The sequence below is a fragment of the Pungitius pungitius genome, chromosome 10 (genome assembly GCF_949316345.1).
Source record: "Pungitius pungitius chromosome 10, fPunPun2.1, whole genome shotgun sequence".
Classification (NCBI taxonomy): Eukaryota; Metazoa; Chordata; class Actinopteri; order Perciformes; family Gasterosteidae; genus Pungitius; species Pungitius pungitius.
The window spans coordinates 7,820,931-7,836,769 of NC_084909.1; the positions used below are offsets into that span (position 1 = coordinate 7,820,931).

General features: G+C 45.6%; 2 protein-coding genes and 1 long non-coding RNA gene across 3 annotated transcripts in view; 2 read left to right on the forward strand and 1 right to left on the reverse strand.

Moving 5' to 3' along the window:
- Positions 1 to 141: 141 nt before the first annotated feature.
- On the forward strand, positions 142 to 1,760 carry LOC119228423 (uncharacterized). Its single transcript, XM_037487948.2, has 3 exons — positions 142 to 212; positions 316 to 879; positions 980 to 1,760. Exons 1-3 carry the CDS (start codon positions 149 to 151, stop codon positions 1,321 to 1,323), a joined length of 972 nt encoding a protein of 323 aa, XP_037343845.2. The 5' UTR covers positions 142 to 148; the 3' UTR covers positions 1,324 to 1,760.
- Positions 1,756 to 7,266, reverse strand: LOC119228418 (polypeptide N-acetylgalactosaminyltransferase 5). The gene is made up of 10 exons (XM_037487941.2): positions 5,675 to 7,266; positions 5,434 to 5,600; positions 4,782 to 4,901; positions 4,234 to 4,369; positions 4,005 to 4,124; positions 3,811 to 3,928; positions 3,368 to 3,697; positions 3,171 to 3,251; positions 2,720 to 2,872; positions 1,756 to 2,603 (listed from the first exon to the last, which is right to left on the reverse strand). Exons 1-10 carry the CDS (start codon positions 6,643 to 6,645, stop codon positions 2,463 to 2,465), a joined length of 2,337 nt encoding a protein of 778 aa, XP_037343838.2. The 5' UTR covers positions 6,646 to 7,266; the 3' UTR covers positions 1,756 to 2,462.
- LOC119228427 (uncharacterized) overlaps positions 6,736 to 15,839 on the forward strand; it is a 33,670-nt gene continuing 24,566 nt past the window's right edge. Inside the window, exons 1-2 of the long non-coding RNA XR_005121509.2 lie at positions 6,736 to 6,870; positions 11,759 to 11,815. This is a non-coding gene — a long non-coding RNA (uncharacterized LOC119228427). The remainder of the gene's footprint in view (positions 6,871 to 11,758; positions 11,816 to 15,839) is intronic.

Below are 15,839 nucleotides of genomic sequence, written 5' to 3' on the forward strand. Positions count from 1 at the left end.
CCGTTACAGAACGGAGCTGGTCACCCAGCAGAGATTACCAAAGAATGAGTACAATCTCTTCAATACGCAGATGCCAGAGCCACAAAGAGTCTTTGTCGGGGCCACAACAAAACGCCCGTTTGTCTGCTGGTTCGACGCGCGCACTTAAATGGTACCAGAGAGCCCCACAGAGCTGGACCTTTTCTCTCTTCACTGGATAAGAAGGATTTCTGGTAACATGCTTGGAACGCTTACATGTGCATTTAAGAAAGAGACAACAAAAAACAGCTAAAAGTGCGCAAGCCTGACTTTTCTTTTTTTTTTTTTTTTTTACAGAGAAAAGCAGACGGATGGAGACGGAGACGAGCCCGATGCCTCCGAAGGCCCCGAGGCTGGCGGCAGGAAAGGACGCGCTCGCATCCCAGGTGCTGGAGATCATCGGAGGGGCCGCTCTCGAGGCCCTCGGCACCCGGGGGGATCCCGAAGAGAGAGACGCGTGGTCCATGGAGGAGGGCGACGACTCCGTGTTCTACAGCGACGAGGACCGACCTCGCGAGGAAACGAAGGCCGCCCCGTCTCCCGGCTCTGGCGGCAGCGACCGCGAGCGCCTTGTCAACAGCGTGGCATCTGACGAGGATGACTCGGCCGAAGGATCCGTTACGGACGAAATGGAAGAAACCGCAGGGGTGGGGGCCGAAGCGCCTCGGCCGGCGTTTCGAGAAGAGGAGAAACGGCGAGAGCTCCGGAGACCAGCAACCGAGGCCGTGGGGGAGTCGGATCCTGCAGAGCCAGGAGCCGAGTGCTACGTGACCCCACAGGGGTCAGCGAGCAGCCGAGGAGGATCTTTAAACTGCGCCGTCACAAACGCACAAGCTCAGCGAAATATTTCAGCAGAAAAAGGTAAGGGGGGTAAGGGAGGGGGGGAGTGGGGATTTAGCATCATTGAGTTGTACGATAGATGATGCTTTGGTTTACAGAATGCCGGACTTCCCTCCACCAGCTGAGAAAAAAGAAGCAACCCTAAACCTCCAAGTGTTGCACCAAACCGACGGGGAGCCCAGCGGCGAGGAAGCAGACGTCCCGCAGCGGAAACCCAGCGCTGCGCTCCGGGTGTTGGGCGACGGGACGCTTCAGGTGGAGCCGGAGAAGGGCCACGGGGTCAGAGGCCCCGCGGGGTCACACGGGGACTCCGGCTCAGGCCCCTCCGCTCTGCCTCTGCCGAAAAAATCCTTCAATCACCTCTCCTCCGCCTCCAAATACGGCACCGTGTCGTACCGCAAGATCCGCAGGGGCAACACCCAGCAGAAGATAGAGGCGTTTGAACACATGATCGTGAAGTTGTAACTGGATGGTTTAAAGAGCTTTTCGAAAAAAGGAAAATGAAAACCGCTGGAGATGCTCCATAACAACACTGAGTGCACATGTATGCCATGCAGTGCACAGTCTGCATATTTATTTGTTCTAGTTTACTTGTGTGTATTGAAAATACGTGATATAATGAAGAGCTACATAGTCTAATATCGGACGAGAGCAATGCCTCCCAAGATGTATATATTATTATGGATGGCTTTAGGATGAAAACCTCTTGGTATGTAAAACAGGGATTTGAGCAGCAGATTGAACGAATTAGACACTCGGGGGTTTATATTCGTACTAATAACCAAGTTGTTGTTTTAGAGCTGTGGTATCTTTAGGATAAGAAGTTCCAAGTGATAAAACATACGTATTTAGATGTACTTAAAAGTGCTGGATAAAAAATAAAAATGAAGTGATGCGTTCAATTCTCATCTCCATTTTATTATCAAGTTCTTAATGAAATCCATTTCTGTCAGTAAGTGGTGAGGGGCTTTGTCACAAAATCACAGCAGAGGTTCAATGCTTGTTCTGAACAACACTTCCCTCTAGTGACAAAAATACATTTAAACAAAAGAAACAGTGGAAAAAAAGATGAAAAAAACACACCAAAATAATGCTTAAAACCCCAAAAGCAGCCTTTTACAACCATGTGCGTTAAACATAAAAGAAAATGACATTTAGACAATGTCTCACAGGAATTGAGTGATATGTTTGATACTAATACATTGTACATGATTAAATCAGCCCGAGCAGACTAAACACAAAAAGAAAACCCCTTTTATTCCATCTCAAATCAAGTCAATGTTTTATCTTTGGTAGTGAGATTATATGCTGTGCTCAAAAAGGAGTGTTTTTCCAGTCACCTCAACCCCTCCAGAACAGAGAGAAGATGCACACTGTCCTCAGGTACGACTCAAAGTCGATCCATGGCGATATAATCCAAAAAGGGAATTAGGAACATTGCACATTCCCACACCCTCTGCTGTATACACACGCACACGCGCACACACACACACACACACACACAACAAAGTGCTTCCCGCCTCCTCTGGTCAGGCGTGTGCTGCGTCCGGACCACACGCCGAGCTCACGTCTCTGTAGTATCCGTTTGACCCGTTTCAGTCTCATCACAGAGCGTGGTAGTGTGTGAACTCCCACTTTTGGAAGGCGTTTCTGCTTTCACATGGATTCAGGTGCAGGCTGTCCCCCTGAGGCCCCGCCTCCAGGCACATGTGGCTGGACACAAACTCTGATATGAGGTGGTCCGCCTTCACAAAGACAAAAAAACCCCTCTTTAAATCCATTTTTAAATCAGGCCGGTACCGTTTTGAAAAAAAGAGGACACTGAATAGAAAGGAGAAGAAAACCGATAAAGTGAACCTACCAGAGCGGAGTTGGATGATTTGTGGAACCAGTTATGTGCAGGATTGGCGTGGTCACATTCTTGTAAAGCAATGCCGCTGGCCTTGCCGTTGGGGGAGACACATAGATCTTGCTGGCGAACGTGTCTCATCCAGGTGTAATTAAAGTGCTGACTCTGAATACCAGACGGAGAGAGAAGAGTGACAGGATCTAATTACCAACCCGTGAAAAATTGATGATTTTTGAAGGTTGGCTCAGCTGAATCCACAAAGACCACGTTGCGAAAGACTCGGCCTCGCCTTGGACTCCGCCCTTGTTTACCGTGGCTCGGGTCCCGCCTGGGACTCAACCTAATCTAGATCGGCTCCCCGGATGCTTTTGTTAGGCCAATATTCACACAGCGTCTAAATGTTTTCTTCTGAAGAGACAACCATTTGAAAGAATATGTGAAAACACAAAATGAAAACCCCTACCTTGCTGCTGATGTCACATTGGTCGAAGAACAGAACGCCGTGCTGCAGGGTGAGGCATTTCCTCAAGCCGTGGTTAAAGACCTACGAGGGAAAAATCACATGAGAACATGACGTCAGCGGTGATGACAAAAAGCAGATGGAAAGCAGCACAAAGCCCCTTTAGGCGAAACGTAAACAGTGTTTATCAAAGTACATACCAGACCCTCCGCTTTGACCAGGGGAGCCTTCATATCGGGATACACGTTATCCAGGTACCACTTGAAGCTCTTGCATTTGAGCCTCTCCCTCAGCTCGATCTGCTCGGTGAGGTTGCCGATGTCGATGTTCTTTTTGTCCAGCAGGTGGTGGTAGCCGTTGCCGTAGAAGAGGTCCTTGTACTCGTCCAGCCAGACCTCCGCCACCCTCGCCAGGTTCCTCTCCACGGTCCTCTGCCGGTCTTTGGGGAACTTGTAAGGATTCTGTCCTCGGAAGATGTGTCCCACTCGGGAGCAGGGGATGATCTCGATCTCCCCTCCGCACATCCAGATCTGTCCCAGCACACACGGAGGAGGGGGTGAGGAGGGGGGGGGTAAGGGGTCACCGGAGAGAGACTATGTGGCAAAGCGCCCGAGGCCAAAACTCATGTGAGAATTAGATTTACCTTGAAGGAAATCTCCATGTTCTCCCCGCCCCACACGTCCAGGCCTGGATCATAAGCACCGAGCTCATAGAAATATTTTTTGTCGATGGAGAAAAGGCCTCCAGCCATAACCGGACATCTGTAAGATGAGAACTAGTAAGGATGCGGTAGCAATAATAACACGATATGGATCTGCAAATGGACTGTTTAGGTACCTGATGGGATCTGAGATGGTCAGGTTATTCTTCTTAATGTGATCTTCTGGTAACCCACTCCAGCCAAACACCAAAGGCCATTTGAAAATACCTCTCTGGAAGTTGTCCACCAGCATATAACTATAAAAAAAGAGGAAAGAGCCGCAGCAAATTGACATTTTCTCCCGCACTATTTAAGGAGAGATGATCACATTGTGTATGGCTCGTCTGAAATGGAGTGTGGAGTCACCTCATGTCCTTATCACTGATCACTTCAATAACCGGACAGGGCACCTTCTTGCGATCCAGATAGACTCTCTCCAGCAGCGGCTCCAGCCAGCCCAGGTTGCATTCGATGTGCGAGTCGAGGAAGGTGAGGACCTCACCTACAGTTTGTGGGAAGGGCACAAGCATCCTGCTTGTAGTCAAACAAATGACAAGTGTGTATTTTTCAAGGGGGCAAACATCGCCTTGGTCGGTCGGTTGGTTGTTTGTTTAAGTATGTAAACATGCTTGCACTTTTGTGTTATTCAATGCACACGTTACTAAAATGTGTTGAGTGGTGCAAAATGTGTGCGCACCAAAACAAGCTGGTTTGGCCGTGGTGTTTATAATCTGAAACTTTCTCCAACTCTGACCATGTGATGGGACACATACACGCGAGGGCTGCCTTTTCATCTTTCTTTTTTTCTGATGGGCTACATTCAGTCCTTCTTGCCCACCATCCCCTTAGCACATAGTAAATATGCCACCGCCTGCAATAGAGATGTTTAGAAGGAGAAGCAGAGCCGTGGTTACCTTTGGCTACAGCAGCTCCGGCCAGCCGGGCCCTGATGAGGCCCTGTCGCTCCTTCAGGTGAATGATCCGCACTTTGGGAAACTGGGACATGTACGTATCCAGCTGCTCTTTCAGATAGTCTGCCATGAGAAAACATCACGTGTGATTTTACGACACAGAGCAGACAAAAGTTTAAAATGATGGCATAAAATGTTAAAAATCGAATTAGATCCACTTAAGTTTAAACTTGTACAAACTACTAGGAGCCACAGAACGGGCGAGTTGTTGTGGTGTGGCCATGTTTTTTTAATTTCAATTTAATTTAACTGACGCATGTAATATTAAAAGGGTGGAACTATCTCTTTGTTTAAAACTCTCAAATATTGGTATTGACTTTGGCTGTGAAGAAAATCCAGTTTTGACTAGGATTTTAAAAAGTAGATCCTGAAGCAATCAAGTATAGTTGGAAGAGTGAAGTCTGACTATCAGACCAATTATACACGTTCACTTATTTAACAATAGGAATGAATCAGGTTTTAGCACAATACTACACATGATGGCAGGCCTTGGTTGTCTCTAGCCGACCTCCAATAATAACAGCCATGTGCTGTCTGATGCAGCGGGCCCGTGGAGAGCCAAAAGCAACACCCCCCACTTCCCCCTCCCCTTTACCTTTGGTGCTGAAGTCATCCACCAGAATGATCTCTGTGAGGAGGTGCGCCGGAGACCTGTTGAGGACGCTGTGGACGGAGCGCAGGAGCGTCGACCACACCTCGTCCACGAAGCAGAAGATCACGCTGGTGGACGGCAAGTCGTCGTGGACCAGTTTCTGCGCACACCTGGAACCAAAACAAATCAAAAGTCTAAAAAAGCACACTTTGAGAGGTCGAAGGCGTGCAGAGGGGAGACGCACGTCTCGGGCCTGGTGTCCGGGATGGCGCGGTCCACCGGGATCCTGTCGCTCAGGAACACATTGAAGTGCCCCTCGTCCCATCTCTTCTTCACCTCGGCCTTTTCGTTGTTGGCGACGAGGGCCGGCTGGCCGAACTGGCCCGCGGCGCGGGCGTCCCTGGGAGCGATGGTCAGATCCAGGGAGAGCACCTGGTGGACACCCGCTTGTCGTGCTCGGGACTCGATGGAGGGCCCCGGGGTGTCCTTCGGGTCGCCCTGGCCGATCGACCCAACGGGTTTCTCCAAAGTTTTATTGCGAGCATCCTCTCCTCTCCTTTCGCTCGCCTCCCCGGCCGGAAGCGGGCTCGCGTCTGTTCCGCTCTCGGCCTTGAGGCCACTCGGGTCTTTTTTGTTGGTCTTTGGCTCACTAGTGTGCGTAACTATCGGTGCAGCGTCCTTAATATTATCGGGCCGTGCCACAGGTAACGTCACTTTAACCGAGCCATCGCTCCCCCGGATCTTCTCCGATTCCATCGCATTCATGTCCAGGTTTACCGCTTCCTTCTTGGGGGGGTCATCCCGCTTTGGTGGGACATTTCGCTGGGCAGCTTCTCCTTTATGTTGGGGGTCTCCTTCGGGAAGATGAAGATTGTGAATGTTTGCATCCTCTTTCTGGCCTCCGTGTCTGTACACGTGAGCCAATTCGAGGTGCGAACCGAGCGGTCCCTTCGCGGCGCGCGTGGCGGCGGGGTCCATCCTCTGCTCCGGGTGTTTGAACCCGCGTCTCCCCGCCCGCGTCGCGCGGGACTGCTGCCTGATGAGCTGCTGGTCCCTGATCACGCGCTCCTTCAGCAGCTGGCCGGTGACGTCGTTCATTGACAGACGGAGGGCGGCCATGTCAAACAGGAGCCAAACGACGGAGGCGACGAGGACGAAGACGAGGACCCTGCCACTTCCTCTCAAGTATCTCCTGGCCTTCATCATCATCCCCATCAAAAAAGAAGAAAAAAAAGGACTTTTTCAGGTGGCAAAATAAAAAAGTGTCAAAGTGTCACAGCGCGGGGTTCACTTGTACGTTGTAGGCGAAGTTTACTTTTCCTTTGGGGAAGTGGTTACTGCCTGCGTGGCAGGCTAGAAATACCCCACGGAGCTGCAGTCTGTGTCGTCGGGTCAGGAGCACGGCAGCGTGTGACACACATAGCCGAGCCCGACACGAAGGTAAGATGCCATGTTATTTTACCGTGTCGCCCCCTCGTCCGGGTCACCTCCAACCGCCGGGGAACATTAGACGGGACGTTTTTTTTGTGAGTCGTAAAAACGAAAAAAGTCTTCGTAGCGTTAGCTAGCAGAAACTTGAGTTGGAGCTGGAGCTGGAGTTGTCGGTTTCGTCGCTGAATCTCCACGCCACAACTTTGGCTTGACCAGTGGGTTTTTTGTATGAGGACATAGTCACCAACTTCCACTCTGTCACTAGACTCTGATTGGACGGACTGGCAGGAAAGCGTCGTCCCACTGCACGGAGCTAGCAGCAAGCTAGCCAGAGCTAGCTACAAGGGTACAGGAAGTGGAATGTGTGTTGCCTTCAGAATAAAGCTCAATAGAGACGGTTGGCGAGGGACACTAAAATGCACATAATAAATGAATAAATAAACCACACCTGTGCTCTTTTTACAAAACTTCTTTAAGATATCAGGATCAATAATGAGTACAGCGTGGAGTTAAATAATCACCAGACATGTTTTACTGATAAGTTGGATTTTCTTTCCTATTTCTTGTCACTTATTTTGTCTCTTGGCCACTATGCAGTTATTTACTTGTTTTGCAGCTTTTGAACAATCCACTTGCAATGAAAATTTCGATGTTGTATTGTTTCATAATTCTGTAGGAATTATTATGCACATTTAAGTACAGGTTTGATAATAAAGTGGTAGGATTCTGGACCCTAGCCAAACACAATATTTTTTTCTTCATCAGAAATCATTCGGCCGATTACATGTGGACCTTGAGTCCCCAAACATGTGGCCCGCAAACGTGGACCTTGAGTCAAAACTGATGTCAATAGTTAGACTCAACGGTTTCATTAAATTAAAATGTACTAACATCAATCATCGAGTAAACATGGAGGAGTTTAAGTGTTGACATTTTGTCACAGACAATAATGTCTTGTGTGCCAGTTCCCCACATGAGGACGCAAAAACTGCTGGACCGGCTGGTCGTGTGATCCGCCCTGGGATTGTTGAACAGGTCGCAAGTGCAGGTTCTGTTTGTATTTTTGACTGTTCACTTTAAAATGACAGAAAAGAGCAAATAAGTCTTTTTTTTTTCACTTCATCCACCCAGTCGCTGCTTGCTCTCTCCTGGCGAGCTACTGTCAGCTACAGGGACGCCAGTACGCCATTTTCTCATTTCTGACCCTGTCGTTTCAACATTTCCTCTGAAGCTTTTCTTTTCTTGCCTCTTTTTTGTTTGTTCATATCTTTATTTTATAACTAATGGCTGTGACTATATTGAAATGCCTCCCCCTTATTTGCTGAAAGCTCTAAAAAAAATCAGCTTAATTGATCATTCTTTTATATGGGTTTTGTCACCCGCTGTTAAAGACCTAGCTCAACAATTACAAACATCTTTATTATTAAAACTTTATTTTGTAGATCTCAACCGGAAAGGGATTTCTCAAAGATTTACAGCTTGATGTTTACCTCCAAAAAAGGAAAGCCACGAGTCAATAGTGTCGACGTCATCCAGCAAACTACACGAAGGCTGAATGTCCAGTTTGACTGAAAGCGTTGACATTGTCATGTGACAATTGTCTTGTTAAGCACGTCAGACCTACACGTGTGAAATGAGGGTGATACACCTTTACATGTGGCATAACTTGACACACCGCTCTTATTAACCAAGAGTCTTTTGTGTGCTGTTGGCATGGACGGCATACCAATGCAGGTGAGTTGTTATAATAACACGTGTGAGCCTCACAATAGTGATGTGAATGTCTACATGTTAATGGCATTGTTTAGTCTTTGCTTAACGTTAAGCTAAACGTTAAGCTAAAGTGAATAATCCATGGATCATGGGAGTTTCAGTGATTCAGTATTTGACATATATCTAAAGAAATATATTCTTATATTGATCTATATGTTTGACCAAGGAGTTGATAAAGTTAGTGTGAACAGTCTACTGTGGGGGTTTTCCTTCAGTGCACATAATGAGAATTAGGCCTACTTAGTTGATGAATATAAGGCCAACTGTAAACAGGAGCCGCTATTAAGGATTGTTGTCGATGTTTCTTCTGTTAATTGTCTCGGCCAATCCATTAACCTAATTGTTTAGTCCACACAATGATAAAAAAGCATGAAAAACTGTCAATGTGAAGTATAGTACTACTAAAACGGTTCAGCGGCAAATTCAAGAAGCCCAAAGTTAAAGAGCAACAATCAGTTGCTGATCGACTAATCAATTAATCAACTTATTGTTGTAGCTCTAATTGATTTGCCTCTCAGGTTATGTTACTACTGTATTCAGACACATCACACTGTTTGACAGTGATTTAGACCGTCAACAATATGAGAATAAAAATCTTCACATCTTCTGGTTTGGTCACGTTGAACCCAACATTACCAGTTAGAGTACATTAACCCTATACTGTACGTGTAATGCTCATTTAGGCAAAACAAGCATAGCCCAGTAGGAAAAGAACATTCTAGAGGTTTACCAATATCTTAAAACGCCAGTGCTTCTCACACACAGCATGCAGATGTGCACGGGCACACCTGCACAATCCCATTTGCAAGAGCAGCGTCGCCGCAGTGATTAGTGGAGGGGACGGCAGGTTTTCCTCTTCATCAGCGGGCCTCTCCTGGGAGCTCCATTGGCTCCATCCCGCCTATTAACGCTCCCCGACACGAGGAGGGAGGGGAGCAGTGCCTCCCATGGTGGCTGCCCTTAGCCACACTACACACGCTTTCATTAGAGTGTTAGCTAAATGATTGGCCTCGGGACAGCCCCCGGGCCCTGCAATGCATGTGTTAGCCTATATGTTCCATCCACTGGGCAATTTATTCATGTATTCATCCATTTCTGCATTCACACTCATGATGGCATCATTTGGTAAATTGGATTGTATTTTTCTCTAAACTGCTGGATGGGCACGGCTTTTGGAGGAACGCCGGAGACACAGAAGAGACCTGAGGATGCAGCAGAGAAAGTCCATCTCAGGCAAAAGATTACACAGGATTTAATTCGTAGCATTACCTGAAGTGAAAACAACGGGCCTCTCTTACTGATGGCCCACACTGTGGGTTCTCGGAAATAACGTATATTTAAACAAAGACTTACTGAACTTCTCCAGAATAATCCCCCCCCCAACAGATCATTAACTATACCATAGGGATCATTGGGGTATTATTATTATTTCTCTCTAGAGCCCCAAATGCCTCGGTGAGATCTTTTGAGCTTACTGACTTCTACTGTGCCTGCTGACCTCGGCATGATGGAGTGATAGGGATGGGCATAAGAAAAGAGGTGAATCACATCTTATAATTTACATTTAAGTGCTTTGGCGAAGGAGTCCGTAAATACCTGGCAAGTCGCCCTGACAAAGTTCAGCACCTAATAATATAAAATCATGAAAAAAAAACTTTTTGTCATAATCTATGTCTGTAATATACGGCATTATGCCGTTTCCTGTTTAATGGATTACATACAATTAGGGCAAATGGAGAACTGGCATTGACACTGGCAGGTGTAAAATGAGCTAAATGTACTTGTATGATATCTTTAGAACATGTTAATTAGACCCTGGAATTAAAATGACAACAGTTGGTGTGTGTAATTTACATAGAGGTCATGTTGTGCTAATATGGCACTCGTTGAAATAGACAGGCAGCATCAATATGGTTAAGTCTGACCCACTGACATTTTCAGCTCCAAATTATGCACATTGTGTGAATTAAATTAATTAGAGAATTCATTAAGAAATATGGCTCGAGGAAACGAGAATAATATTTAGTTATGTGATGTAATTTTCTTCCATTGTTAAAGATAATTTGTTTCATAACAGTTCCTGCGGTAGTTTCCCCCCCTGTACTAACTATGATGTATGTCATTTGTTAGCAGTTTAATTAATTAGTATTAGAATTAGTGAATGTACAGCTTGTTTTGACAGATGGTTTCCATCAGCGAGACCTTTGCACAATTAACTTATAATCAATTACACATCTTTTTTCTGTTTGTTTTATCTTGAAGTTTGTATGGATGATATTGCAGCATGCGCATTGTATGAATGCTTTATTTGGAATATATCAAATTAGCAATTATCTATAATTTCCCCACTGATACAAAGCAGATAAACAACTTTGATTCATTTCACGCTTAGTGAGATACCTGCAGGCTCGTGCCGACTGCTCGTTTAATTGTTCTGTTTAGCTCCTTATATCCTCTGTTTGATGAATTATTGGAATCCTCAAAGCAAAAACGCATCTCCCACTAGACGAGAGAGCCATAAAATACGTTATTCATCGCCTCCCTGCCTTTTGTTTGACTCTTTTCTCAAACGGATACCGAGTAATTGTACTCACGCTGTCGTGCACACGTAATTAGCGCCTGCTTTTTCCTCCTCTCAGATCACCTTACACACATTTCATCATCTCAGGCGCTCAGCGGAGGCTGTTTCCAGAAAACCTGTAGGTGGAAAAGCTTGGGTGAAGCGACAGCGTCCCGTTTTGTTGTACTTGATTTAGTCCACAAGATGGAGCTTTGGTTCTGTTCATGTTGTGCACTCCCTGGTGGTGGCGATGACGTTCATTTGGCTTCATGGAGGAATCTGCAACAACAACTCATGTTGCTTTATTCCCACTGCAATACATCCGCGGAAAAACAAGCTTGTGTAGTATTGACGCGCACAACTGAAATATTATTAGTTTGAATGGATTAAAAAAATGTGTGTAAATCATTAAAAGAAAATGGGATAGGCGCATTGTTTTATATTACAACGTATAGATTTAAGTCAGGTATTTTTTATATAAATGTGTGGCTTTAGTAACGTTTTCAGTAAATTCGAAGCTCTTCATTCGTTCTGCTAGTTTCGTGTGTTTTTTGTTTTTTTCAGGCTTGAAAGAAATGGCCGCAGAGCGAAGCAAACCACTGCCCCTCCTGCAGCGTCCAGGTAGAAGATGCCCTCCATGTCACCACTGTATCTTTGTTCTGTTTTTAGGATCCACAGAAAGAGAGAGCAGCGATAAGTCAAACTGAACAACTCTGATTTAGAGAATGAGTAAATTAGAGAATAATAATAATTTAGCTCATGATCAAATATTTATTGAAATCTCAGGTCACAAATAAATTCAGTCATGTTTTGTAAGACCAAATGTTTGACCAAAAAGTTGAATAACGCCCCTGTTCGAGCAGTTTGAGGAGCCTTCATCAATTCCTTTCCCCAGGTGACACGGAGGTGGTACCGATTTGGCTCCCACTGCACGTGACTTAATGTCTGACATAAAAAATAACTACATAATTTGTCTCAATCCAGAGGGCTGACTTGGCATGGACAGCAGCAGTCCTAAATGTCACCCCATAATGAGTTCTGGCCAAAGGTACACAGTTAGGACGGTGCCCGCTGGCACCTGGGATGCCCACTGGCCAGCTTTTTACCCCACAGCCATTTGGACAAGCCCGGTTTTCTTTGAGAACACTGCCGTACACCATTTGCATCCCAACACAAAGTTTCAGTGCTGTGAACTTTCATTGTGCTACGGGGGTCATTCAAAACAACCCCCCCCCCCCCCCCCCAACGCGGTACAATTGGATGCTGTTGCCTTCTGTGACTGGCCTCTGCTGAGCCTTAAGTTTTCTGAAGATAACGCATTGATGTCATGGACGGACATTGTAGCAACGATCGTGTAACAGTTTGAGCGATTCACCAATTTGCTCTCTTCTAAAAAAAAAAATGAATGCAGGACGACTTCCAGGTTTTGAGGAACTTGACTCCTTTTGTTTGCCTGGTATGAGACCTAATGGCCACACACTGCGTGCATTATCTTACAAAGGCACAGGAGATGAGGGAACATTGTATCTAAATTAACTTTTTCTATTTCCCGGTAAATGAAATCAATTCCATCCCTTTATGTTACTTTTAATCTGCCTTTTGTCTTGTTGCGGAATCTTTTCTTTTTCTCCCTCATTCATCTGTTTTGCCCTTTCCTTGATCTGATAGCATTAAACATATAATTAAGTCATAAAGGAGGGGACTGATGAGTGTAGCAGATGGTAATTGCGTCCTACATATGAATGAAATGATATGCATTGCTACAATTTACAGCCTTCGCCTCATATTTTATTCAGCAACCTTTTATCTCTTTTCCTGCAGAATTATTCTGCAATAAATTTAGACATCTTATCAATAGCTGGAGTGATAGTGGCAGAAACATGGCAAAAACGAGCCTCTGACGCTTTATGCTGTTTAAAATAATTTTCCATAATAAAGGAGCTATCGGAGCTGTAGAGGGGCGGTTATTTCAATTCTAGTAAGGATGCCTTTAGTTTGTGGACAAGCTGTCACTCCTGTTAGTCTGAAGACATGCAAAAGGACAGAAGATGGCTTTAGTAGTTCAGCCGAGGACTATAAACTTGGAACAACTTGGAAAGAATGCACATTTCTATAGTTGTTTTCTATATGAAATAGCGGTTATATGATTGAAATAAATTGCCTGACATAACTCTCCTGATCAGATACAAACTTTTATGCCCCGTCGGGCTGCACTCTGTTTTTTTTTTTTTATTGTCAATTTGAGGGTTAAGAAACAGCTTTCATCAGATATTTTCCAAAGAAACACACCTTCTGATCTCAAGTGAGAATGCGTCTTACATTCAGTTACCACAAATTAGATTTGTCTTGTATTAAAAAGTGGCTACTGCATTTATATCAATTGGAGTCTCCCAAAGTACAACCCCAAAATGGACATAAAGTTGAATCAAGGCCGATCAAAACGGTTCGAACAAAGAAACTTCATAACCTTCATGGAGGTAGGATTCGTTGCTCACTTTTGGCTAAGTGCACCTCATAAACCTGGCAGCCGTGCACGTCTGCTTCTCCGCGTTCGTCTTGGTCACAGTCGACAGCTTCCAATTGTGTGGAAGAACCGGATACATTTTTGGCCTCGAGTTAAAACGCACTAATCGAAGGCCGGATGCGTCCCTCCGATAGATTCCCCCCCCCCCCCCCCCCCCCTCCTCGTGCGTGATCGTTTGTAGCTACTTCCTTATGGCAACGTGACCCCGGTGATAGCGTGTGAAGCACAGACGAGAGGAGCGGTGCCAGAAGGAGCTTTTTTTGTTCACTGACAGGCTTTCCTTCCCATCAGTCCCCGATGAAGGGCTGGACTCCGCTGATATTTGAGAACTGGTAGCTGGGGAGATATAGGTTTAATTCTCATGTTCCCTTCCAACCTGCCAAACTCGCTGGCGCTGGGTGCCAGCTGGAAGGCTTTCACGTGTTGGTGTATGAAGGTGGAGAGGGAGGGAGGGGAAGGGAGGGAGGGGGGGGTGGAATTAGCAAGGGCAGAAGAGAGGAGGAGGAGGGCAAGTATACAGTGTCTGTAGACCTTGAAGGTACTTTCCCCATCCAGACACCCCGGGCACTTAGCGTTTGGTCAGGATACAGGTCCATTACCTTTAAGCACAAGTGCTTATGTGTGGTCGCCTGATTTTTTTTTTGTGCTTTTTTTTTTACAGCCCTTCCAGCTTGAATCTACCCGCCGGTGACCCAGCTCTATTTATTGATGCCTCCTGAGTTTCCACTTGCTGGTAATAGACTGGAAAACACAGATAATGTGTTTGATCGATCAACGTGAACAAATTTCATTTGTCGGGATCAATAACAGTTTACAGTTGACAGAGCCCAAAGAAGTACATTTATTTGAGCTTTTTGATTGAAGCTGTCCTGGCCAGCCGGCAACGGGAGGGACCCCAGACCGGAGCCCAGCACGGACTCCTCTGTTTTGTTATTGCCGGCAATCTGTATTTAAAACTAATATCAGTGTGTACCGCATGGCTCGGGGCAAAAGGCACCAAACCAATCTGATATACAGCATGCGTTTCTCTTCGGTTCCTTGTGATGTGAATTAGAATGTGAAAAATAACAATTCCCTTACATTTTTCACTGGTATCCATTTTTTCATTTGAGGGCGTAATGATTAGATTTTTTTCTTTTTTTGGGGGGGGGGGGGGTTCCCAGAAGCATGATTTGTATTATGTTTTCACAGTGTTCAAAACATAATAGAAAAGTGATGTGGAACCAAAGGGGAAAAAGAGGAAATTAACTGACGTGAAGAAGAAAGACGTTTCCATGGCTCAACCTTTTGCAGTTTTCTTCATGTTTCTGCTTTTCATGATCATGCTCTGTGGAACGCCCTGAAGACATGAGAGCCCTGGCTCTGTGTCATACAGTTCCAGCCCAGGCCGCTACCTTCTGCACACACAGACAAAACAGCATGAGATGGGAAGTCCACATGGATAAGCATTTACTATGGTAGGTGTTGCTTCAGGCAAGTGCCATTCAGTAAGAATTTACCTTGTACACAGCCGGTGCTACGGCAATAACCTTCTTATAGAGGTATTTTTGCAAAGCTTTTTTTCCCCCTTGTGTTGCAGTAAACTGGCTTATATTGGCTTTGGCATGAAGGCACAGTACATTATGGATATTTGCCATATTTGAGCAAAACTTCAAGGATTTTGTGTAGTAATATTGTAGATATGTTTTGTCATCAAGACAGACCTGATCAGAGAAATATGTTTGTCCAATCAAAAGTGAATCCTCTCTACCATAGACCACCATTATTCTCCAAAACCAGTAAGATCATATCAGTGAGACCCAATAGGTCTCCTTCACTATGATCGACATGTGCCTAAACCCTTGAGGGTGCGCCCGTGGTGTAGTTGGTTAATAGCCTAACATTGCCCGTGCATTTTCTCTGCAGCCTTCTATTTGTGCAACATAGCAGACACGGAGCAGCATGAGCAATAACACTGTCTCAACGTGAGGAAACATCCACATGAAAAATGCTAACAAACTAAACATCAATCCATCTTTCTTCATTTCTCTGCAGTACTCAAACAAACCCTTAACATCGGCCTTCCCTGTTTGACCCCTGTAGACTGGAACAATGATGGCCGCTGTTAGTGCTGGTGACGAT